The sequence below is a fragment of the Lissotriton vulgaris genome, chromosome 2_2, assembly GCF_964263255.1.
Source record: "Lissotriton vulgaris chromosome 2_2, aLisVul1.2, whole genome shotgun sequence".
Lineage (NCBI taxonomy): Eukaryota > Metazoa > Chordata > Amphibia > Caudata > Salamandridae > Lissotriton > Lissotriton vulgaris.
The window spans coordinates 217,764,000-217,790,528 of NC_141688.1; the positions used below are offsets into that span (position 1 = coordinate 217,764,000).

General features: G+C 44.2%; 1 protein-coding gene across 2 annotated transcripts in view; it reads right to left on the bottom strand.

The window, feature by feature from the left end:
• The window catches only part of LOC147729263 (anoctamin-1-like), a 921,928-nt gene that overhangs the window by 479,817 nt on the left and 415,582 nt on the right, over positions 1 to 26,529 (bottom strand). For both annotated transcript variants that reach the window (XM_086959573.1, XM_086959572.1), the window contains exon 2: positions 11,523 to 11,701. In XM_086959573.1, coding sequence (XP_086815699.1) covers positions 11,523 to 11,701 — 179 coding nt within the window. The remainder of the gene's footprint in view (positions 1 to 11,522; positions 11,702 to 26,529) is intronic.

Below are 26,529 nucleotides of genomic sequence, written 5' to 3' on the forward strand. Positions count from 1 at the left end.
AACTAAATAGACGTGTTTGTAGGCCCAGATGTGCGAAGTTGTGATTATGAAAGAGTGAGAGTGGTGTGTGTGGTATTTTCTGTTCTCTACCTGGCGATATATGTATAAAGGTTTAGATATAATGAAATGTAGATTTTGAATAATTTGTTATCTATAATGGAATTTTGATACCTAAGAAAAATGTGTTTTTAAGAAAATTATGAAAAAAGAATCAACTGAATGTCAAAGGAATTTGAAAAATAAAAAGTTACTACCCTGAGAAATTAATAGGTCACAAGGGAGTTTTTTCTCATTTTCTAAGGTTTGCGTGGAACACACAAGGACTGATGGAAAACAGATCTGCAGAATCTTTATGAAATTACTCATTACAACTTCATGAGTTTGTGTCAAACACAATTTGTAGTGTAGATTCTAAAAGTGAATATAGATTACTATGTATGCAATAAGCCTCTAGCCTGCTTGGTTACAGGTTTAGCAGATGGCATTGGTTTCTATTATGAGAGGTGTTTGCTGTATGTGGTCCATTACATAGTGGTGGGCAAAAGGTTTCTCTTGTAAACTGGCAAAAACATCTCACAAATGCTACTCGTACTGTCTGCAGCTCACGACCTTTCTTGGAATGGGATTTGACATAAAAAGAAAGACTTTCGAGCACTCCTTTTGACGTTTCCAGCAAAATAAGTTTGCCAATATCTATTGAATTTCAAAGTTATAAAGAATCTGGTTTCGTAGTTAACTCACAAAAATGCACAGGTAATATTGGTTTAAAAATAATGCCCGTTAGTGAGAAAATAATTCGCAAAGGCATACCTTTAGGAAAAGCAGTACTCTCGAACTATGGGTCTCCATAAATACAGATCTATGCTGGATTTCAGCCTCACATGAAAATCTTTGCACAACTCATGGTTTAACAAGGTCTTTTTAAGAACTGTCGAGTCTTTTCATAGGAGATCAGAGTTTTCCAGTGTTTTAGAGCTCTGCATCCGACCCCCACAATTGTACATGCATATCACAATACATGGCTGCTAAAGTATACTGTCGCATTTGCGTCTAAAAGGAATAGTACCCCATGTGCATGCACAGGCGGCCACACGCACACGCACAGACACTCTCTCTCTCGCTCTCTCTCGCTGTCACTCTCTTTCCCTCACTCTCTGTCACTCTCTCCGCAATACTTTTCTGGTGCGGATATCAGTATAATCTTTAACTCTTCTTCCACCCACTCTCCATATAATCCATCTCATATACTGTGGGAAGACCGCATCCCACAAGCTCACAAGCGCACCAGAGGGGGAAGATTTGGAGTTTATCTGATGCGTCCTCTGTCACATAGGAGACGGCTATCCCATCCGCCTTAAAAAAAAGTGCATTCGGATATAATCCACTTGGAAAAATGTGGGCGGGAGATCCGTCACATTTGCGGCGGAGTACCTGAGCCCAAACTATAAATTAGGCCCAAGTCATTCATCTATCATAGTGTCTGGGGTTTTCCATTTTGCGCGTGCACCCGACTGCAAATTTGAATTAGGTCCATGAAAGGGTACCAGCTCTGTGGTCATGAAGACAATCAGAGGTCATGGCAGTGGTGAATATGTAACAGGTTAGCTGTCATGGAAACTACAGGAAGCCGGAGCTTGAGTAGGGCACTCAACAGAGGGCGGGGCGAAGATCTGGCGTGTACGGATGCTACTTACCGTATATCTAGATCACTGGAGAGCAGGTTTCTTCTGCCAAGCAATTCAAAGGCAGCTGGTCCAGATGATGGTGGGTGGCTTTGGTGAAGACCAGTTATGGAAGCCTAGTGTAGTTTTACATGGAGCGGAGTATCATTCGCATGCATCTTGTAGCAAGTGTTGTAGGATTGCATGTTAGAATCATGGCGGCCGTGTATGTTTGTTCAGTAGACACAGGCACAAGTCGAATTCTGTGATTTTAGACTATTTATGGAGTGCTATGTTGTGTTAAGTTGTATAAGTGTTTGTGTACTTTTACAAGGAGCTGAGTTTCATCAGCACGCATCTTGTAGCAAGTGTTGTGGGACTCAATGAGAGAAGCATTGTAGCCGTGTTTGTTCAGTAGACACAGGCACAAGTTGAACTCTGTGGTTTTAGACTAGTTGTGTAGTGCTATGTTGTGTTGTGTTGTGTTATGTTGTGGAAGTCTTTGCATAGTTTTACAAGGAGCTGAGTTTCATCAGATGTTGTAGAGACCTAGCAGGACTTATGTATCCCTCTCCCCCTGATATTGGCAGGGTTGGATAGGTGGATGAGGAGCATGCTGAGGCTCTAGATAAATGATGGTGGCGGAAGAGTCTAATAAGCATGATGGACGGGTGTATGTCTGTGCCTGGGCACAGTTCTTTGCGTAAATTTTGAAGTGCTTTTTCATCGCTGAATGGGAATGGGACCCCTTTCCCATCAAAACAGAGGAACATTCTAGCCCTCGCTTTCCCTCTTTAATACTCAGTCACCCCTTTTGCTCCCTCAAATAACAAACAGGGCAAAAGTGCCCGGTCATACCTAAATATTCCCCTCACCCCGAGGAGTGTATTGCATAGTCAAGATCCAGTAGAGCGTGATCTCGGGGAAAAATAGCGAAGTTTTATCAAGAAATCATACGCTAATCTTATCAATGAAACATGGAATGATGAGTCAAATAAATTCTTTCGAGACATTTTATCCGTACCCTTTTTTACATTCCACAAAATCGGCCAATAGCTTACTCGTTGGCTTTAGATAATGTGTGCTTACTGTCATGAGGGGCATGTGGTGTGCCCGCACACCAGGCCTAAATAGTGACGAGCCGGGTGGGAACTATGAATAATGCAGACACAGACGGATTTGGGAAACTCCGTGACAACGAGGTAACACTTCCCAGGCCCTTTTATTCACTCGCATTGTGACCTCATTGGAGAAACCATCACTGCCAACAGTGCAGGGTCCACCAGCCAAACACCCCTGGACAAAATTCTCAGTTGGACGGGTCCATAACCAACATTACAGGGCCCATCATTTGTTTGTCTTGATCATGAAGTTACTAGCCTCTGAATTTGTCACTTCATGGTCAGCATACTGTTTATCTATCTAGGCCTCCCCAGGCCACTGAAACATAACTTCAAGGAAGCCAGATATCAGCTGCTCAAATTCGCTGAAACTGAAAGAAGCCTCACCTAGCTCCTCACTTATGCCAGAAAAGCCTTCCACAAATCCGACCCGCCTACATCAACAACCGCCTGACGTTCCACCAACTGACCAACCGCTCCCACACCCTAGCCATTGCCCATATCCTCGTTATCCACTGTAGCTGGTGCGAGGTCACTCCTTCTCCTACCTCATAGCCAACTCCTTTAACGACGTCCCCCTCTATCTACACACCTCCTTTTCACTGTAGTACTTCAGTAAGAAGCTCAAGATCCGGCTTTTCGACCACCACAACCTCCCGACTGAGGCTCACAGAACCCCAGTGCCTGGAGACCCCCCTGAGGTGATAGGTTGCTCTTTACAAGACCTATTGATTGATGGATTGACCACAGACCTGGGACTTTTTTAGGCAACAAAGCATTAGGGCGTTTGCGGGATCCAACCAGCAGTCTACATAGTGGGCCCTTTCTTCTCAGCTGAAGGATTGTATCTACACCAGCTGGATATGCACTGCGATTCTCTGTGAACATTTTACCTACTTTCAGGAAAACATGTCACAATGCTAGAGTCTCTTCATCTGTGCCAGTCAGCATCTCGAAGTCCCTGCCTTTTTCCAGTGAGGGGGCAAGCCAACCACACCAAGTTCAGGAATAAGTTGGACAACCAGCTACAACCCCAGGACTACATAAATATGGTGCTTTGTCTCTCACTGACTTAAGGGTGCAATGAACCCTCTGGGTGTTTGTTGTGCTGTACAAATCCCCTAAACTTAAAATACAAAAAAAGTACATACCAGCACCCTATTGACCAAAACGACTTCAATTCTAGCTTGCACAGTAATAGTAATAGTAGTGCAAGCTATACTGCCAGCAGACACCCAGAACCAGTTCCTACTAAACAAAACCGCATACTACTGTTGCTCCTATCTACGTATCCTTTACAGGAAGGCATTCTACCGACACCCCAACATGTGTCTAACACACTTCTTGAATCTACAATGCCGTAGCACTGATGCATTTGAAGACAGAATTATAAATATCCAATTATATCCCCTTTTACACAAACGTACATATCCCTCAAATGCATGTACACACAATACAAAATTGTTGCTTTTTCACAGGCGCCTCTTTCCCACCCCATTCAAATGTGCACATTCTGGGTGGTGCATCCCTACACAATGCACTATACAGAACACCACACAACACACTAACTGACATATTATTTCCATGGGCGAGAACATAATACTGTTCCTTTAAGAGCAAACTACAACCTCCTTTCACTTTACATTCAATTGTTGGAATGTACAATGTGGAAGCCACTTCAATCTTTTACAGCTAGTGTTGCTTGTCACAAATACCAGTGCAGTCACAATATCTAAAAAATGGCTGCATGAACATGCCAATTTGACTGAATACGTTCAATCAACAATGTTAAATACATAAAATTAGATGTACTCACAGTACTTCTGCCCCCACCCCTAGAAATCTGGGACTGAAGGAATTATTTCTACTACTACCGCCATTCCTGGGGTATTTGAGAGGTAATGAAATTATAACCCAGGGAGATGGTAAATGTGCTAAAAACGTTCACCCACATATGACACTGACCATAATGATACAATTAAAAAGACTACACTGCCTGTAAAACAAAGCTGGATTGCAGAAAACTATTTAGCTGCTAACATCTATTGCTACTATTCAGGACAGACTCCCTGGGCACACATGCACATTTATTATTATTAAAGGGGTTTGTAAAGCGCCTGGTGACGCCTCCCGGCGTGTCCCCGCGCTGTGGAGATCGAGTCAGGGGAGGAGAGAGGGGGGGGGAAACTAAAGGGCAAACAGATGTGTTTTCAGCAGTTTTCTGAAAGAAGACTCATTATTGGCTAGTCTAATGTTAGTGGGAAGGGTATTCCATCTGTTGGCTGATAGAGAGCGGAAAGAGCGACCTCCCATTCTAACTTTTTTTGTGAGCGAGGTTTTGAGGAAACCCATTCCCTTGGAACGTAGGGATCTGTTCGGCTCGTAGGGCGTGGCTAGATCAGATAGGTAAGATGGAGCTTTCTGAGAGATAATCCTATAGCACCAGAGAAGAGCCTTGAATAGGATTCTTTTTCTGATTGGCAACCAATGGAGGGTAGCCAGAGTATGTTTAGAAGGTGCTCCTCTGGGAAGTCTTAGCACTATTGTGAAATGCAGGTTCACCCTGGCACTAGGAAGTATTTGTAGAGCACCAAGAGTGGTCTTTCACTAATGCCCAATAATTATGATTGTGATTACATGGATTATGGACCTGGCACTTTTTGAAGGGTTATCCTCAAACGTTCTGCTTCTTCCTCATATTTTTTCCTGACTTGCGTTTGTTGACTATAGGACTCTGGGCACTTTACCACTGCTATTCAGGGACAAAGTGCATATGGACTCTGTGTAAATTATTATCATGATTGGTCATCAATGATTGGCATATTTAATGTACTGGCAAGCCACAAGAAAAGTGGACTAAGTGGACCAGGGCCTGTAAATCAATTGATACTAGAGGTCCTGTGGAAGTGATTGTGCCACCCACATGAGTAGCTCTGAAAAGGCATCTCAGACCAGCCACTGCAGTGTCTGTGCGGAGTTCGATAACTGCCATGTCGACTTGGCACGTACACCCACTTGCCAGACCACAACATGCCCTTTTTGTACAAGTAAGGCACCCCAATGGTAAGCCCAATGTACCCCCTGGGCAAGATGCAGTGCACATTGCTGTCTCCGGCTCCTGTGGTCATACTGCATCAGTGAGAACAATACTGGTGTGGCTGGGTTCAGGGACCCTTAAACAAAGAGAACAGACATATTGGGGTATAATTATTAGATCTAAAACCCCAGTACCACTGCCAAGGAGAAGAGCTGGAGAAACTGAGGCGAAGTACTGCCCCTTTGCTGTATGTCTGTGTTTGGTCCGCAGTAGCTGTTTCTGCCAACGACAGGAGAAGGACTGCTCTGTGTGCTGTGTCCCCTGTTTGAAAAAGATCTCCAAGGGCTTGAGTAGAGCTTTACCTCCTGTTTTGAAGTCACAGGGACACAAAGACTTCACCCCCAGTTCCCCTGAACTTCCTTGCTGGGAGTTCTGACCTGCCTGGAGGTGCCTGTGACTGTCTTGGGCCTCTGGAAGCTATGTCTGCTGTTAGGAGCTGGAAGACACTTGAAAGCAATAAGAAAACCTGTTTCTGTAGCAGTCAGCGGCAGAGTTGTGATACTGGGACCTGCACCGAGGCCCAGGGCACCACTCGTGAAGTAAACAATGCAGTGCCTAGCCTGCACAGCATCTCAGACGCACCTCGATGCCCGCCAACGCCTGCAGTAATCGGCCGTGCCGACGTCAGCGCTTGACCAATTCCGTCTTCGCCAGCGCCTGCATCCTGTTATCGTGGCACCAATAACCACCAAGGGTGACTCCACGTACTCGCTGACGTTGCATCGTCACCAGAACCAAGGCCTCACCGCCGACAGAACCGTCTTCCCCTGTCTTGGACACGACATGTCGTCTCCCCTGTGGCACCCAGGGGCCCTTCTCGACTTCAGCACCGATGCCTCACCTCCACGACACCGTGCATCAACATAAACTTTGTTTTCAAGGTACTGATTGTTTGGGGGTCCATGTGACTTGGTGCCCGATACCACGCTCCTCATGGTGGCGCTGTATTTTTGATTTATTGCTGTCATGATGTCGCAATAGCCACAGGTGAAGCCATTTTAGTTTATTTTTGCAAATACTGTTTTAAAGTCATTTCTTGTCATTGTCATTTTGGTATTGTTGAGTGAAGATAAAGAGACTTTATTTTTCTAAACAGGTGTGGTGTCCATTTGTGGTGTGATCACTGTATTACTGTTTGAATACAAATACTTTACACGTTGCCTTAGGGATAGGCCTGTCTAGACCCACATTTGCTGTTTCTAAGCGTGTTTCTTTCTTGAGTCACCCAGTGCTTTTGATTATCAACCAGGTATTTTTCTACTGTATTAGCTTCAGGACATCCTATGGGGTAATAGAGTGCTCTTTAAAATCAGGTCATCATCGGATGCATGTATACATCTCGTGCAGCCTTAAAGGACATAGATCTGCCGCTCTGGGGGATGCAAGCAGAGCTTAATTTGTGCAAGTGGTTTCCGATGTTCGGCACCTGCACTAAAGTATCAACACCAGTACTAGTGACAGTCTGCCACAAGGTGGCACTGTCTGGACACATTTAGAGATGACCAAACCAGTCCATTTTTAATTTAAAACATATTAAAAAATGACTATTGCCTGCTGCCCAAGCCATTATTATCGCTTTGGGGGACAGAAAGAGCCCGAATTGTCACATTTGTAGTAGTGTGTGGTCCGTAGCTGTTGTATTACCATCATTGGCAGCATTGCAGGGGTATTGTGTGGTGCAAGCTGCCGTGGTTTCCTGACGAAAGCACTGTCACTTTGATGTTTTAACAAATTAATCACTAGATGTAATATCGTTTCACAACTTCTGTCACCACCCACTGCACGCATGTTTATGTAGGAGAGAATTTCCCGGAGCTATTTACACACTTTCGTAAAATCGAGATAGGGCAACGATTTTGACTAGTCAACTATCCCCTCCCACCCGGTGCAAATTTAGGGTTCAACGAGTATTTCGTGTGGGACAGGCCGTACAGAGTTACTTGTATCTAGGAGTGTGCCAGGTGTTTACTAGCAGATTCAAGTTATTTGGACATCCCGAATGTGGCCTTTCCGTAGATGAGGCTTTTCCCAAATTTAGAACTTGAACACATCGTTCCGCCACAAACAAACAATATTTCCTCGCAAGGGACAACTGGCGCAGAAATTCGGCGTGCTAATTTCTCGCGAGTTCCATTTAAGAATGCTTTCCTTCCCATTCTCAAAGCTGGTACATGTTAATAATCTTTTCATATCAGAACAAATTGAAAGGTGCAGAACAATTTTAATTTTAATATGAAAACCCATATGCTGAGATTTTCGCGGATTATGGCCCCTATCGCAGCATCGGTGACAATTACAGAAAATCTAAGAGAGAACATTTCATCTCAAATTGTAGTGTTACACTAGGGCAATCCTCCCCCCCCCCCCCCCCCCCCCACCCACACCCACACACACACACACACACACACACACACACACACGTACGCAGGCACAATTCTCTATTCTTGTTCCCAGAGCAGTCTTTGGAACTTGTCAAATTAAAGTGCTATTCATGGTGCGCCGCCTGCTGTGAGTATCAGGGTGATTACACCCCTGTACGTGTGGATTACCCATACTGCAGAATCCTCGCGCGTGGCAGTAAACAGCTGCGGAAGTCACTGCCCCTGCTGTCACGGCACTCAATCCTACCCGGACCCTTGTATACCACACGTAAAAAAACATGGGGCCAAATTTACAAGTCCCTTGCGACACTTTTGTGTCACTTTTCCCATTTTAAAAGTGACGCAAAAGTGGCACAAGGGGCTTGTAAATCTGCCATATGGTGTTATGTCGACGTAGCGTAGCATGCCCGTCTACCTCCTCCACAGCTAAACATCTGCTGAGGTCCTGTGATGCCACTATGAGGCCAGCAGCACCCACTGCGCGTGCGCACAGAACACCCTTCGAGTAGATGACATTGTAGGCCTCACAACCAAAAATACTTTAAAAAAATATCTCCACTATAGTATTCTGACACTACTAAAAACATTTAAGTTGCTGGGGTCACGGATCCCCTCCCAGAATACCCTATGGCTGCTGGGACACATGTGACTGCATGTACCTATAGGCTGATCAGCACTGTCTGTGCACTGTCCTCACACACTGACTCACTGCCCGCACGCTGCCACCCGCTCTCCAAACACACCTTCAACCTGCGCGCCCCCTGCACACTCTTCATGCGTGCCTGGTCCTTCCAGACAGTAACTTCCACACTGCAGCCCCACTGCACACACTGCCCTGGCTACCTGCACTGCGGCTCCCCATGCACACACTCTCTCTGCAGTGACTTCCCAGCCGGTGACTCCATGCATACACGGTCCGTGCAGTGACTTACTAGTTGGTGACTCTCATGCACGCACTCACCCTGCACACACTGTCTCTGCAGTGACTTCCCAGCCGGTGACTCCATGCATACACTCACCCTGCACACTCTCCCTGCAGTGGCTTCCCAGCTGGTGACCCCCATGCACACACGGTCCGTGCAGTGAGGTGACTCCATGCATACACTCACCCCGCACACTCGCTGCAGTGGCCTCCCAGCTGGTGACCCCCATGCACACACGGTCCGTGCAGTGAGGTGACTCCATGCATATACTCACCCCGCACACTCTCTCCCTGCAGTGGCTTCCCAGCTGGTGACCCCCATGCACACACGGTCCGTGCAGTGACTTACTAGTTGGTGACTCTCATGCACGCACTCACCCTGCACACACTGTCTCTGCAGTGACTTCCCAGCCGGTGACTCCATGCATACACTCACCCTGTACACTCTCCCTGCAGTGGCTTCCCAGCTGGTGACCCCCATGCACACACGGTCCGTGCAGTGAGGTGACTCCATGCATACACTCACCCCGCACACTCTCGCTGCAGTGGCCTCCCAGCTGGTGACCCCCATGCACACACGGTCCGTGCAGTGAGGTGACTCCATGCATATACTCACCCCGCACACTCTCTCCCTGCAGTGGCTTCCCAGCTGGTGACCCCCATGCACACACGGTCCGTGCAGTGAGGTGACTCCATGCATACACTCACCCTGCACACTCTCTCCCTGCAGTGGCTTCCCAGCTGGTGACCCCCATGCACACACGGTCCGTGCAGTGAGGTGACTCCATGCACACACTCACCCTGCACACTCTCCCTGCAGTGGCTTCCCAGCTGGTGACCCCCATGCACACACGGTCCGTGCAGTGAGGTGACTCCATGCACACACTCACCCTGCACACTCTCCCTGCAGTGGCTTCCCAGCTGGTGACCCCCATGCACACACGGTCCGTGCAGTGACTTACTAGTTGGTGACCCTCATGCATGCACTCTCCCCGCACAAGCTTTCCTTGCGGTGACTTCCCAGCAGATGACCCCTGTCGTGACCTGGGTAAAGGGGCCAACCTCGAAGCAGGCACTCACTCTGCGCACACTCTCCCTGCAGTGACTTCCCAGCTGGTGACCCCATGCGCGCACTCTCCCCGCACACTCTGTTGCAGCAACTTTCTGCAAGAAGCCTCTCTATGCACAATCTCACTGACACGCTCCCTCTGATCTAACGTCTGCACAACGGCCACCAGTGCAAACATTTCTCTGAAGACACGCGCCTTGCACGCACTTTCCATGAGGGGGTGTTCCAGCGCTATATGTCCTGCCAGCGCGTTTCCAGTGCACCACACACACACACACACTCACTCCTTTCCAGATCTCACGGTGGCGACTCTTGCCCCTGCGATCACTCCCCGAGTAACACCTACACCAGCCGCGCGCGCGCGGGTCTTCCGACCGCACCCCTTCAGGAGCGCTCGTTTGCACCACTCCATCCTTTTGTTGCCAACCGCTGCCATGGCACCCCTCGCTCTGGCAAGGCCCCTACTATCACCCTATGCAATTCCCCCTCTTTCGTTTGCAAAGCCCCCCTCTTGTGCAGGGCAGCTCGTGAAACTCTCAGTGTCATTCTCACGCCAGCCATGACCCCGTGCAGGGCATCCTTTGCCCCCTGCAGGGCCCTCTCTGAACCCTTTAGAACCCTTTTCACCCCCGAAGTGCTGCTTGGTTACTTCAGTGCCCTATCACTGCCTATGCAGCGCATCTGTTACCCTTTCAGACCCCCTCGCGCTCGTGCTGTGCACCGTTCACACCACCTAGAGTTGTGTCTCACCCCTCGCAGCGCCCTCTCACGCGGGTAGCTCAACTTTCGACTCCAGCAGCACGCATCTCACCCCAGCAGCGTCTCTTTAACCCTAGTACGGCCTATATCACCCTCGCAGCGCCCTTCCTAGCCCCAGCATTAGGGGTGCCTCGCGAGTCCCAACACCCTAAGCAGCGCCCCTCTCAGCCCCATCGGCTCCCCTCGCAGCAGCCTCTCACCCCCAGGAGTGTCCTCTCACCCAAGCAGCGCCTCTCTCACCCCAGCTGCATTTTCTCACCCCTCGCCTATGCCCTCTCACCTTTATGATCGCCTCTTTCCTCCCCAGCAGCACCCGTATTATTACCCCTCGCAGCGCCTCTTTCCCCTCGCAGCGCCTCTCTCGGCCCAGCAGCGCCCTCTCGTCCCCAGCAGCGCCTCTCCCACCCCTCGCAGCGCCCTCTCACCCCCAGCAGCGCCCCTCTCACCCCAGATGCGCCCCTCTAACCCCCAGCAGCGCCCCTCTCGTCCCCGGCCGCAGCGCCCCCTCTCACCACGCTCTCGCCGGTCTGTTGTACATAGCCGATGTCTTCTATCGCCCTGATGTTGATGATGTGAATGCCCTTGTCGTCCGCCGGGATGGCGCTGTACCTGTCGCTCGGCCGCATGCTGTCCCGGTTGGCTGCGGGGCTCCGCTCTGGATGCTGCCCTCCTGGAGCCGGGCTCTGGCACTCTAAGGTGAGGGAGAAGAAGACACGTGTGTCAGGAGCCGGGAGCCGCCTCTCCACCTCTCCGCCTGCCTGCTTCCTGCTGACTCCCTGCCAGCCCTCTCCACTCCCTGCTGCCTGCGTGCGCCTGTCCCGCCGGCTCCTTGAAGGAGCGAGCGAGCGCTTAGGAACTGTACACGTCTGTTTACTAAAGACCCGTGCCAGGGACTCGGAGGAGCTGCGGCGCTTCACACAGGAACCACCGCCGCACAATCACACACTCGGACTCTTAGCTCTTGTGTTACGCACTTGCTATTTTTATTCCACCATTTTCACTCTTGGCGGCTTGTAGTTTACACGTAGAACCTTCATGAACTACGTAAGCATGCCCACACCTTCCCTGGAAGACATACACATGTATGTATTAACTGCATACATTTATATATCTATAAATAATATATCTATACACAACGCACATAGAAACAAACATATATTTTCATTAAAAAAACAAAGGTTAAGTTGATGTTATAGTTCGGTGACTATGTCAGTAACAAACATTTTGAACTAAAAAAGCACAGAAGTTCACTAGTTATAGTTATTTGCACCACTGCCATGCACTGCTTATGACCTCACATGTTCTAAAGACATCATTTAGGACATCACTGATGAAATCTCAAATAAAATCATTGATGACATCATCCAAAGAGTGTGTTAGTATGTTTTATGGTTTACATAGTGCAGGGTAACTACCATCTTACTTTCTACCTAATTCTGTAGACCCTGCATCCAGCTAATGAGTTTTAGTGTGTACAAATTGCATGTGATTCTAATGCAACAAAGTTGTGTACAAGTTTGTAGAGTAACTCGGTGTCCAGCTGACAATTGAGCACATGTGTCCAGTTTGTTATACACACATTTTTTGAGTCTGCAAGAAAAGTTTCCAACAGGGCAAAGATTCTACACAGTAGATACTAGGGGCTAGATGTAGGTAATTCCCATTTACAGACTCTTAAATACCGAATTTTACCGATTCGGTATTTAAGAGTCTGTAAATGGGAAAGGGGCAGATTTAGGTAATTTTAAAATCTGAATTACCAAATCTGTAAAATTCGGTATTTACCAATTCTGTAAATACAGAATCGGTATTTCCCATTGATTCCTATGGGCTTTGGAGCCCATAGGAATCAATGGGAAATACCGATTCTGTATTTACAGAATCGGTAAATAATGAATCCTGTAAGGGTGCAGGGATGTCACGTTGACACCCTCTAGCACACCAACTACAGGCTTGTGTGCAATGTGGCACACATACTTGCCCTAAGGGCATGTCTGTGTGTCACATTGTACAGGTGTGCATGCACAGATGTGCATGTACACCTGAATTCGGTATTTTACCACACAATAGGATTGTGTGGTAAAATACCGACTCTTAAGGGCCTGTGGCACTGTATACTATGCCACCTACATTTGTAATTACAGAATCTGTACATTTACCGAATCGGTAATTTTACCGAATCAGTAAATATACTAATTCTGTATTTTTCAGCCCCCTACATCTGAAAACCCTAATACCGGTCGGAAACGGCCGAAATCGGCTGTTTCCGACTGGTATTAGGGCTCCTACATCTGGCCCTAAGTATTGTAAGCAGCCTATAGTTATTAGACAGAATAGTCTCAGCTCGACAAATTATACATAACATATTAACCTGTGTATATATACTTTTTTGTTTCAGAAATTGTGCTACCTGTAAAGTTTTTACCACAGTTCGAAGGCTGCAGATTTTATGATCTTTAGCACCTACAGACCTTGGTTATTTTAAGCGAATAATATATTTTTTAGGCCGAGCAACAGCGTGCATGCGCTGTCTGCAAGACCTGCAGTAATCGCGCTATAGGAGTGTAATCTGGCATTCTGGCATGCTTCTTGCAATTGGTTAATTAGTGGTGTGATGTTTGTTTCCTTACTTCTATTCGTTAGGGCTCCGATACATCATTTCAGGTTTATCACAAGGAGCACTAACCAATTACAGTACCCCTACAGTAGTAAGTGTTATTTTGTTTCCTTACTTCTATTCATTAGGGCTCTGATACATCATTTCAGGTTTTTCACAAGGGGCACCAGCCAATTATAGTACCCTTACAGGAGTAAGTGTTATTTGTTATTTGGGACTGCTTGTTTATTTAATTTAAAGCTAGTGTGTGGCAAGGCGCATCTATACTTTGTTAACAATAGCAGCCGCCCTCTTATTTGTTTATGCACGGATGTGCATGGCACGATGTCTGGTTCTACTACAGCTGCCGACTGCTATTAGTCAACAGTGTGTTTTGGCTGCAACATTTCCACGCAAGTTACAATTTAGAACCACATGGTGCTGTGACTTATATAGTTATGTATTTTAACATCGCGCCTGGTCCAATAGCTAGAGCGTCTACTGGTAATCAATAATCCTGCTTTGTTCACTTGACACCATGTGATCTTGCTAAAGTGTAGGGTAGAGCACCGCTATTTCAACTAGAAGATATGAGTTGTTTTCGTGCCTCCGGGGCTCTCTCCCCGTCTAGCGAGAGCTAAATAGAGCGCAGGCGCCAGGGGCGTAATACCGGAAGTATCAGAATCAGTCCGAAGAGGAATGGCGCGAGGAGCAGAAACGCCGAGGTAAGCCGAAAACCAACTTAGGCTGTTCAAGCGCGTACAACAGCAATTATTCCAGTAATTAGACTTAGTCTAGTCACAGTGAGCCTAAGCACGATGTGGTTGAGCTATGGTTAGACCGACACCGCCAGCGCGTAAAGCGAGACTTGACAATATCCTTTTTACAAGCGTTTCAGTAACGGCAGTAAACAACAGCCAGTAACCGAGTGTAACGAACCCAATCGTTTTATAAACGAAGTGAAAACTAGTTTGACACATTCTCATAGCGCTAAGGAGAATTGAAAGCCCCTATTAATTAATACAGAATGCTCGCCGATTTAGTCATTAAAAAATGTTGGCAAGTTAAGATGAAAAAGATGCAACATACCAGACATGTATATAGATTAAAAATGTGTTTCTTTAATTTGTAGATATTCTATTTCCCTGATGAAGGCAGAATAATACTGCCGAAATGCATTGGATTTTCATGTGAAATAATGGAAAATGATTTTTTGGAAAATAATTTCATGACGATTAAATGAAATACAAATGAACAATGAAGTAACCGTTTTATTTGGAAATAAGGATCTTTATGAACTTAATATCTGAACAACTATAAACTTAGAGCTGATTCAGCACATATCGGTGCCCGGGGGGTCAGCTATACCCAGCCAGGTATAGCTGCTATCAGACCATGTGATCTTGGGCAGCTCTATTCATCTCCCCATGGTAAGCTTGGCCAAGCTGAGCGTTACTGCAATAATAGTCCTGGGTTCTAATCCTGCTGCTCGCTTGACGGCACTGTGTGGTCTTTGGCATCTCTCTTCATCTCCCCATAGTACGCGCTCCTCAGTGGCTGTTTCTTCTGACTAGTTAGAGATGGGTTTGTACTCTGTCTAGTTATCAGCATGTAGTCTTGGATATGCTGCGGACCTGCTGTGGAGTAAATTCCTGTTAAATATTAGAACCAGTAACTGGTGCCCAATGGTGTCCTGTGGTTTAAAATTTTATGTGTGTTATTTTAATAGTTCTGTTCCCACTCATTACTAAACATACATAGGGCACTATCAAAAGATCCACATACCACAACTGGACACAGTGGAAACCATCTGCGACTGGTCTACTGGAATTTCGTACCAGGGAGTACTGCGAGCTTACAGTAACCGTTCACTTGCGTTTATATTGATATGAAAACAGTATTTACCACTGTACGTGACAAACATTCGCTTTTCATGCTTACAAATAAAACTCATATTAACGTGGTGCTATGTTTGCCAAAATGACAGCTTTTTGGAGTTTCAAGACCAGGGCTCCCCCTGTTATAAGTACAGAGGGGAGTAAAGAGGTGGCTGTCTGTGAATCTGACAACATAACATCACTGGCTTTATGGTAGCATCTTGTATGTTTCTTCAACTCAAAATGCTGAGTCTATTTTTACATAGGTGCTTTCTTGAATACCACTGCCCGTGCTCACCTTTCGATGTACACGTATACATCTGGATTTATACTTAAACAGTTCTGCTCCCTGCATGGCTGTGACGTTATGGCTGTCATTTCTTGGATGCTAAAAATATATTTTTATGAATTGAATGTTCTTAAACTGTTTATATGTTTTATTTCACATTGTATGTGGTTTTATTTTGTTTTAACAGACTTTTATGGATATCTTTATACCCAAATGAAGATGAAATTGAATTGTGTTCTTTTTCCTCACGTGTACTGTGACTGCTTACTGATTCTGCATCACTCTCTGTGAAGGTTGTGTCCTCCAAGCCGCGTTATTTTTCCTGTGTTCTCTTATTGCTTACGGATTCTGTGTCTTCCTGTGTGTCTTCTGTTTCCTTGTATGTGCTGTGACTCCTTACTGATTCTGTGTCGACCTGGCTGTAGACTGTAACCTTCAGTGTGTATAATGTTCCCTCATGAGTGTTCTATATCTAATGACTAATTCTACATCTTCATGTTTGTGTTCTATGCTGTCATGTAAAGGTCACCCGCACACCTTTCTTTAGACTGGCCGCATCTAAAAAGAGGGGCGTGGCTGCCATTAAAGTGAAAGTACAGCATGGGGTGCTTTTAGAAACCAGCCTTTGCAATGCAACACATCTCGCATTTACAAGAGTTTAAGCTATTGGCATTGTAAGTGACAATGCCTTTTATTTCTGTTTTAAAACCCAAAACATAAATAAAAGGTATTGTCATTTACAATGCCAATAGCTCAAACTATCGAAAATGCGAGACTTATTGAATTTCAAATTCTTGTTGATAAGTGTTTCATAGAGTGTACACTGTTCTTAGTAAATACTTTTTACTACTGTGGTGTATTTCTCATGAGAGTTTCATCGTCTACAAACAGTGTGGTATAGAGTAAACTCTCTTCACTGTTTACAGTATCCACTTATTTGCTCGTATTGCAATGTAGGCTCAGTGGTTTGATTCAGATAAAAGCGGTCTATAGTATGAACTTGGCTTTCTCAGTCCAGTTGTATACATATTGAACACCCTGTGCAATAAGGGTTTCCCATATATCTGTCGTTGATCGTAAATATGAACTAGGCTAACTGTGAAGTTATGTTATATTTAATTTGTTCAGCGCACAACTACTCAAAAGTGTCCCAGTGCTAGCTACAGAGAGGAACAGATGCACACAAATCAGAGACTAGAATAGCAGCGTTTTTAACTTTTTCTTATACAACAGTGAGTCGTGGGTGCCCGAAGAGCCAAGGGCAGCGTGTTCCAAGCCAAACTGGCTTTGCGCACAAAGGAATTCCCACCAAGTCTTTGGCGCTTAAACCTGGGGGTCTGTATCAACAGCTGAGCAGACAAACGCAGCTGTCTTCCTGGTGTACAAAAGGAAAACCTATTCTGTAGGTAAATAGGGCCTAGCCCATGAAGGGCACGATGTGCGATAGTTAGCATTTTGAATTTCAGACGAGATTCAACTGGGAGCCAATGCAAGTAATGCATGTGGGTGCGAACACTATGCCTTGGTGCCAAGCCCAAAAGTAGTCTGGCCGCCGAGTTTTGGACGACTTGCAGTTTTTTAATAAGAAAGCCCAGACTGCTGACTAAAAGGGCATTGGCAAAGTCCAATCTGGACAAAATAAGGGCACGGACCACAGTCTCTCTGGCACTTCCTGGTAGTAGAGGTAAAAACTTCCTCAAGATTCTTAGAGTGCCGAAGCAGGTACCGGCCAGCCTCTTCACTTGTGTGGAAAAGTACAGCTTTTCATCGAAACAGACGCCAAGGTTTTTAGCGGCGCCTTTGTCAGCAGTTGGTCGGGGAAAACCAAGAGGCCAGAGCCTTTCTTTGAAAGCCGTTGTGAACGAGCCATAAAGAAGCACAGATTTTCCTTCATAGCATTTCAGCTGAGCATTCAACAGCCACTGAAAAAACGTAGACAGACAGTGTTGGGCCACCGTCACCGAGTCATCCTCCATGGAAAACAGAAGCTGGGTATCATCAGCGTAAGCCATCCCTTTAGCCCCTAATGACTCCTAAAGATAAACCAGAGGAGTCACATAGTTGTTAAAGAGCAAGGGTAGTGTATAGTATAAGGTCAATGTTGCACAATATACATGCTTGCCACACCTATGGGAGTTGTGACTCTGATGGCATTAATGAGGCTACAGATTATTACAAACTATTTTGTGCTTATCCATGGACCTCTAATGCCGTACTAGTTTTTAGAGTAATGTGTACATAAGAAGATTGGATGATGTCATTAGTGATGTCATCCACGATGCCATTTGAGATGTCATAAATGATGGCTTAGAACACGTTATGAGTGATGTATTATGTGAGGTCAATAGCAGTGCACGATGGGAGTACAAGTTATAATTAGCTCTGGTAACAATAACTGGTGCATTTCTGTGTTTATTTTAGTTCACAATATTAATGCCATCACCGACATATTCACCTAACTATCATATTACTTTAACCTTTGATTTTTCAGTGTATCTCTATGGTTTTATTTAAACAAAAACAAATCTTTTTATCACATTTCGCAATAACGTTACTTTAACCTTTGGTTTTGTCTGGTCTAGTGCAAACTCTACATTACAGCGGCGTAAAGGACTATGAGGTAATGTTTCAATTGACCCAGTGTTTGTGTGATTTTTAGATTGTTCCTTGAGCGTCTACATATAGACATGAGTGACAACATGAATTCTTGTATAGAGAAGATGATGAGACTACATATAAAGCGTCGTAGCTTCACCAAACAGGAGCACTTCCTCTTAATTATATAAAGTAAGTGCTTCTTTATTTGAGATGTCCTCACATGCTTCTGCATCAAGAAGTGCTAACAAAATCAGTAGGAAATGCAATTTGGTCACTTTGATAAGTTGAGCTAACTGAATGGTGAGAACTCCGTTGAATACTACTAATGTGAGCGGAGGTTGTAGGTGATTTTTCACATTTGCATACTTAGCAGTAATTAAAAGGGAGAACAATTGACTCTGGTCTCAGACCAGGAGATGACAAGACAGAACCCACCCGTCTTGGACAGTTACTACGAAGAGATTGTGCCCCTATAAATCAATGATATATTCACCTCCATCTAGGATTTCAGATCGTTTTTTAAGGTGAAATCGTAAAAAAAACACACTTGCTTTGCCTTAGCCAAGTGCAACAAGTTAGGATTTGTCCTTTACAGAAGTGGTTCTTCAAATAGAGCACCTGCTGAATTTATATTTGTAAGTGTTACCCTTTGCACTGATTTATCCAAAAAGAGTACACCGTTTTGCACAAAATATCTACCCAATTGGAGTACTTTCTACTGGTTAATAGTAAGTGCTACCTTGCTGGTTGAGCGTCTAGTAATATTCTACAGTACACATGCGTAATGTAACCACAAGGTACTGTTTCCACTGAACTTGTATATGTGTAATTATGGCAGTGTGATTATTCTTCAGCGTCTTCATACAGAAATCAGTGACAAAATTCATTCTCTTCTAGAGAAGACGACGAGACAACAGGCAAAGGCTTGAATCTCCACCAAAAAGGGTACTCCCACTTAATTATATGAAGTAAGTGCTTCTTTGTTTGGTGGAGATATCCTCATACTCCTCTGCATCAAGCACACGGTATCAAAATAGTCAGGAAAAGTACTTTGGTACCTTTGGTAAGGTGAGCTGTTCATCCGCCTGGAAAATAGCAGGAACACCATTTTTGTAAAAACTCTCAACTCAACAGCCTGTAATGACCCCAGGTACACCATCCTCAGGGTTATACCTTTAAAATAGGTGGGGGCCCTGGTGCCCACCCAGGGCACACACAAACATAAACATTGGGGAATGTTTGGAAAGCCTTAGAGCCCCGGCAGCCCCTGCTGGCTCCCTGCATAGTGTTGGAATTGGCATTGCTCCCACTCGGAGGGAGCAGCTAGTTTGCTGCTCCCTCTGGGTGGGAGCAATTTCTTGTTCTGTTTCCCTACCCGCATCAGTGTGGTTTAAGGAAACCGATCCAAAGTCAGCTCGCCAGCTGGCAGTTTAATTTTTAAAGGTCCTGCCCACTGGGAGCAGATGTTGTGTTTGTTCCCATTTGTTGGTATGTTTTGAATATGCTCCCATCAGACGGGAGCAAAAACAAGTTTCTCTACCAATGCGGGTGTGGCAGCGAAACTGCTGTGTTCTGGTGGTGGGCTCCCAGAAGCACAGAAAGTTAGGCAGCCCTGGGGAATGGGTTCCCCGGCCAATAAAGGCCCCGGGAAGGGTGCCGTGAGGCTCCTGTCCTTTTAATTTTAAGTAGCGCCCTTGAGAATGGGGTTCTAAGGGCCTTTTAAAGGCTCGGGCAGTATGACCAAAGCCCCCCTCTCCATAATCAACACTATGCAGACCTGCCAACTCACATGGGGCAACCGTGTGTCACACGACGTTGGCTCCTTTCACAGCGTCACCTGTGAAGAGCTGAAATCACACAGTGGCAGATGTTAGCTGGAAACACCTACAGTGAGCGTTTCCAACTTACATTGTGTGCAAGGCTGAGCAGACAACCTCCCCAGAATGTAAGCTGCTGCCTTTAAACCCTCTTTTTGTTGTTTCGGGTGGGGGGTGGGGGGCTACAGTGGTTCACACACAGTGATCTGCCCAAAGCCACGCCTCTAACCTTGATAAATACACCCCTCAGAAGCACATTTTCAGAACTTGTGAAATAATGTACTAAAGGTCTCACCGCCTCCTTAAGCCCCGCCCTCCCTGGTTCCCTTGTCCTGCATGATGAGATTTATTAGTTAGCTGCCAGATCTGACTTTGGTCCGAGGGGGGAGGTGGTCCTTGAAGCTGCGTGGTCCCATCTACATATGATTAGAAAAGGCCCCGAGGGATCGGGTACAGAGAGATAAAGATCCTCTTTGCAGAATCGTTTTTAATTGTTTCTAGAATTTTTACATAGCACTGTTGCTGTTTTGCTTTTTTTACTGCACCACAATTTCACTAGAATCCATTTTTTCTCTCTGTGTCTCTTGCAGGCTGTATACGGATTGGATTGATAGTTGTAACCTCAAGAATATGGTGCTGGATCTTGGTGTTTGTGTGGGCAGGCCCCTAAGGGTAACGATTTAATTTATGTGGTACATGGCATATTTGGATGGCATTGACCCGTAACGATGGTACTATACACTAATATTGGCTCTGTGCCTTTTCAAGCTGGCTATACATTTTGGTCATTTTGGACCTGCTTGATTGATAAGTTGTATTTTTGATTATGCATTATTACTTAATATATGTACAACACAACTATCCATTTTGAGTAGACCATAGGGAATCCATTCCTAATTTACGCCCACTTGAGCTGCATGATTGTTCTAGCAGGTACTGATGTATTGCTAGAACACTGAATTGAATTTAGTTGTGACACAGTCCCAGATTTAAGGATTTTGCTCACGTGCACTACATTTGCACGGTTTATGCTCACTCGAGTTTCATTTGCACTTACTATGCGTCTAGTCCTGCTTGCACACTATTATTAAGAGTCGCTTAAATGCCTGTGGTATTATAACATTAGTGCCCAGCAATTAGAACACAACTATTTACCTGGATTTTTGGTTGTTACCATACTCCTACATAAGAGGGTCTTATTCTCGTGAACAATTTGGATAATTCTCTAGAAAACTAAAACGAGCATATATTTTCCTAGTTACTCAAATAGCAACAGAGCACTTTCAAATAATTAATTTGCTCTCTTTGTTTTTTGTTATTCAGTTGATCACTTGATTATAAATTACACTTAAGAGAGGATGTGGCATTATGGCTAGAGCTGCTGACTGCTGAGGTACCAGGTTGTAATTTTTGATGTCAGCTCAACATCCTGTGTTTCCAGGCAAACCTCTAAATTTCGCCATGCATAAAACTAAAAGTAATATGTCCTTGTGTAGCCTTACTGTTGCTTATGTAAAGCACTCCAATACCTACAGATCAAATAAGAGCTATATCAAACTACAAAAAAAATAAAAAGGTCTTTTGCACACTTCTGTCACTGGGGTATATTTGGGCTGCATTTGTGAGATATTTGTGCTAGGTGTGGCTTTTTTTTCTCTGGTGACCATCTTAGGAGACTAATTTGTTATGAAGCATCCTAATGTCCTCATTTAATGCAGTATGCTCAGTAGAATTTGCTTTCAGGTTTCCACTTCGATTCCACTAAGCGTTCACATGTGTCACTCTTTTGAGATAAATTCAGAATGTTAGTACTCTACTGGTACATTAGAACACTCTAGTAAAGATGCTGCTCACCAGGGAGTTACTTGACAATCTACTACTGGTGTTGAAAGTGTATGCTCCAGTTTGCATGTCAGATTGTTTAATGAACTAGAAGAGGAAGATATTGGAGTACTCGTTTAAAACGGGTCCCAAACTGTTTTCTACATCACTAACCATAAATAACCATAATTTCTATGACATACCTAACCCCCTCATTTGGTTCCCTTCTAAATTGAGGTCCATGTGTATCATTATCACAAGTAGCGATTACCTAATTGTGATTTTCTATGAATCACCATTAGCTAATCACTAATCCTAATGTATGAAACAGTTTTCAGTTTCACTAGCAATTTTAAATGGGTAGTAAATAGACCTAACTCATGCATATTAATGTGGTAATTTGCGAGCCATTAGGAATTGCAGCCACCACACGGATGGTGGCCTGCTGAGGTAAGCAGGCCACCATGTCTGTGATTGCTTTTAAATAAATCAGTCTTTTTTCTGTTTAAATGCAGTCTGTTTTCCTTTAAGGAAAACGGGATGCTATCAAAAAATAAAAAAGATGAAACTTTGCAGTTTAATTTTTTAAGAGTAGGCAGTGTTTTGTAGGACCACTGCCTACTCTTAAAAATGCATTTACAATCATTCACAGAGGGGAAGGGCCCCCTTGGGGACCCCTTGCCTTTTGCAAATGTGTTACCACCTACTTGAAGGTAGGTGCTAACATGCAAATGGTTTGCAACCGCATTCACGGTCACAAAACCATCATACATACCGTTAGATTTTGCTATTTAGAAGGGATGCCCTAAACAAACCCTTTTCCAAATACCGAATTGGAAACCCATCTTGTGATTCATTGCAAATTAGGGTCTGCTCCATCTAAAAAGTATTTTTTGCATGCTCAAACTGGCCAATTCTATGAATCAGCATGTTTACGAAGGCAAGAATGCTGGTTGCAGGTTCCCCTAATGTTTTTAGTTTTACCAGTTTGAGCAATTCAATATGGCTTTGTATGTGCCATACTTTTGTCACAAGTTAGCCTGTTATGGCTCTAGTTGTTCTTTAGAACATTCTGGGAGGCTGAAGTAGAACACAAGGAACTCACCTGGCAGGCTGCTCCTGTTGGTAGTACATGATTAACAGAGAATGTCAGATTCATATGGCGGAGTACGATAGTGTGAATTTATAGAAAATATGCTCTTATTTTCGCTTCTGTAGCGCCTACGATAACCTCTATAGGAAAATCATGAGAACACGTTTTTTTTCTAATATGATTCATTAAATCTCAGCAGATGGCTTTTTCACAGGGTAAAATCACCTTAGAACACATCACAATTCCTAGAATTAGTGTGGTCCCATCAACAAATCAATTATTTTGTAACTGAAATCTGTTGTCACCCTTTAGACGTTCTACTTTTTGTGACCCTCAAAATCTGCATTCCCTACATTGCATTTCAATGGGGTGCTATCGTGTATATTGTTGCCAAGATGGCTGCCAATATTTCCTGGTTGAAATGTTAGCAGCCAATCAGATCCCACCATGATATCTGTGCTGAGGCTCCACATGACTTTTTTTGTCTAGTCACGTGTCAGTTTGGATTGAAAACACGTGGATATACCTGTTAACCTGTGCACAAGGCTGAAACATGAAAGCTAAAACGTGTCAGTATTTTGAGCATGCTGCCATTTCTAGCATCAAATAATCTCTTGGTTGTCTCCAGGAATTGGGCTACAGCGCTTTTTTCTTTGCTATATATATATATATATATATATATATATATATATCACTAATAAAGCCATATGGTACAGGGAAGTTATTGTGAGGCCCTTATCCCCGGTGGCCTAGCACATTTTGTAGGGAAGACGGCACATGCATTAGTGGTTTTGTGGTTCTATGAGTGGGTGTGTGAGTGGCTATATGGTGTGTCAGTAGTGGTTGTATGGGTGTGTGAGTGGATGTGTGAGTGGCTGTGTGAGTGGATGTGTGAGTGGCTGTGTGAGTGGGTGTGTATAGTTTTGTAGGTCTGTGAATAGTTGTGCGAGTGGGCACGTGGGAGTGGGTGTTTAAGTAGTTTTGTGGGTGTGTAACTGGGGATGTGCCTGTGTGGTCGGTGTGTGAATGGGTGCGTTAGTGCTTTTCTGAGTCTCTGACAGGGTGTGTGAGTGGCCGAATGGGTGTCTGAGTTGGTTGGGATTTGTTTCTGGGGTTCAGAGTCCCTCAGTGGGTGTGTGCGTGGCTGTATGATTGTGTGAGTAGATGTCTGAGTTGTTGTGTAAGTATGTTAGTGTATGTGTGAGTGTATGGTGGGTATGTCAGTAGGTGAGTAAGTGGCTGTGTGGGTATGTGATTAGATGTATGTGTGTACATGGGTATGTAAGTGTGTGAGTTGGTGTGTGAGTGCCTGTGTGGTTCTGTGAGTGAATGTGTGACTGCGTCTCTGGGTCTGTATTGTGTGTATGAGTATCTGAATTTTTAATTAACTAAGTTGGTTAATTGAACAAACCGGAAAATACCATCAGAAACAACAAAGGAATGTGAGTAATGGGCATATAATAATGAATTGGTAGTATGTAGCCCGTGTGGGCAATTAGTATCATGTAGCATTGTAGCACTATAACTTATGTACATGCTTTTAAATGTAAAAAGATACATTTCAAGATGGCGCTCATGAATGGTCTCTTACATGAAATAAGGAAGTCCTCTATTTATTTGGATGATTGTGATGTAACAGAATTGAACATAAAAGAAGGTAGCAGTACGGCGGATGCCGACATTGAAAAATGTGCATTGCCGAAATATCTGAGTGTACTACATAACGAATAAATATTGGGTTTTTCTCTCCCCTGTGAGTGATGGTCTTTTCATAAAGGGCGTTGGATTGTTCAAAAGAGTGCACCCTCATGGGACTCAGCACCCGTCTGAGATTGCAGAGGTATTGATGCAAATGGAGCCTGGAGAGTATGATATATATATATATATATATATATATATATATATATATATATAAATATATATATATATATATATATATATATATATATATATATATATATCGCTACAATGGCGTACTTCCCAAAAAACAGACTCCAGGACACTCAAGCATCGCTTTCAGAAGTTATTTATTGCGACCACACACAACCTGCTAAAGCAGTTCAACCGCCAAGCGGTCTTTGTCACACCTGGGGTTGTAGCCATTTTCTTGTCTTTTTATAGACAAATAAAGTTTCAATAACGTTAAAGTGCCAGTGCATATAGGGTGAATTGACCTCAGCCATATGCAAATGGAGCATTGTTGTAAAGTACTAAAATTGCAGTTCTCTACATAAAATGCAATAAAATAAGCATGTAACACTCCAACATTTTATCTATGGTGGTAGTTATTTCAAATACATTAAAAATATAAATAAGGACATTTAAAAAACCCTCAGTCATTGACAATACTGTTCATGGGCCAGTGGCCAACGTCACTCTAAGCTCCCTAAACCACAACTGAAATAAGACACTCTGTATCAGAGTGACCTATGGATTCTCCCTATTATAGGAATAAGTGACTTGTGCCATGTGCAAAAGGAGCATTACTATTAAAGTGCTGTAGTTAAATTCTCTCTATATTAATTAGAGTCAATACAATAATTTCACATTATAATGATGTACATATGGCGACATAGAAGCCATTCAACATTTCTCAATCCTTATTGATATTGCTAATCCTGGGCCAATGCCCCACAACCACAGTATGCTCCCAGAGCCTCACACATATCAAACCCTCTAAACTAAAGTGACGCGTGAATTCTCCATTCTTCATAGTGAAATGACATCTACCTCATAACAAAGAGCGGTTACTAAAATGCTGCAATTACTCTATGCTCCTTATTTGGATCAGACGGTATGATGTGATCTCCATGGCTAATGCCGATCACTGTCTCCCGCACTAACAGGCTCTTTATACCGGGCCAGTGCCCAGTGCCATTCCACCATTTCAGCAAAGTTAGGTCATTTCATTAACATTTGGAAATAAAGGTGGAAAAATAAAATAAAAAACGTGCAGTAAAAATTTAAAAATACGTGAATGAGAATATCTGAACATATACTCAATTTCTACTTTCTATTAATTTTGCAGTGAACCATATATGGTTCCTTATCACCATTTCAATTCACTTCAGCAGCCATTTACTCCCCTGACCTATACATAGATAGACATGATTATCTTCCTCGGTATCATGGCCAATGGGGATCTTGCTGTTGAAGCGTAGGATGTACCGTGACTACAGCTGCCTCAAGCACCTCTCTCTATTGTCCCCTCTCAATCTTTGTGGTACCCTTGTCCAGCACAAAATATACCATGCCTTCTACCTTGTTGTTAGGGCATTGCTCAAAGTTCCTGGCCATTGGATATAAGTGATCCCTGTTGTTAATGGCTCTGATGTGCTGTAAAATGTAGTGATGAACTGGTAAAATAGTGCTACCTATATACATTTCCTGGCTGCTACTACTGAGGGCATAAAAAACAAATTGGCTTT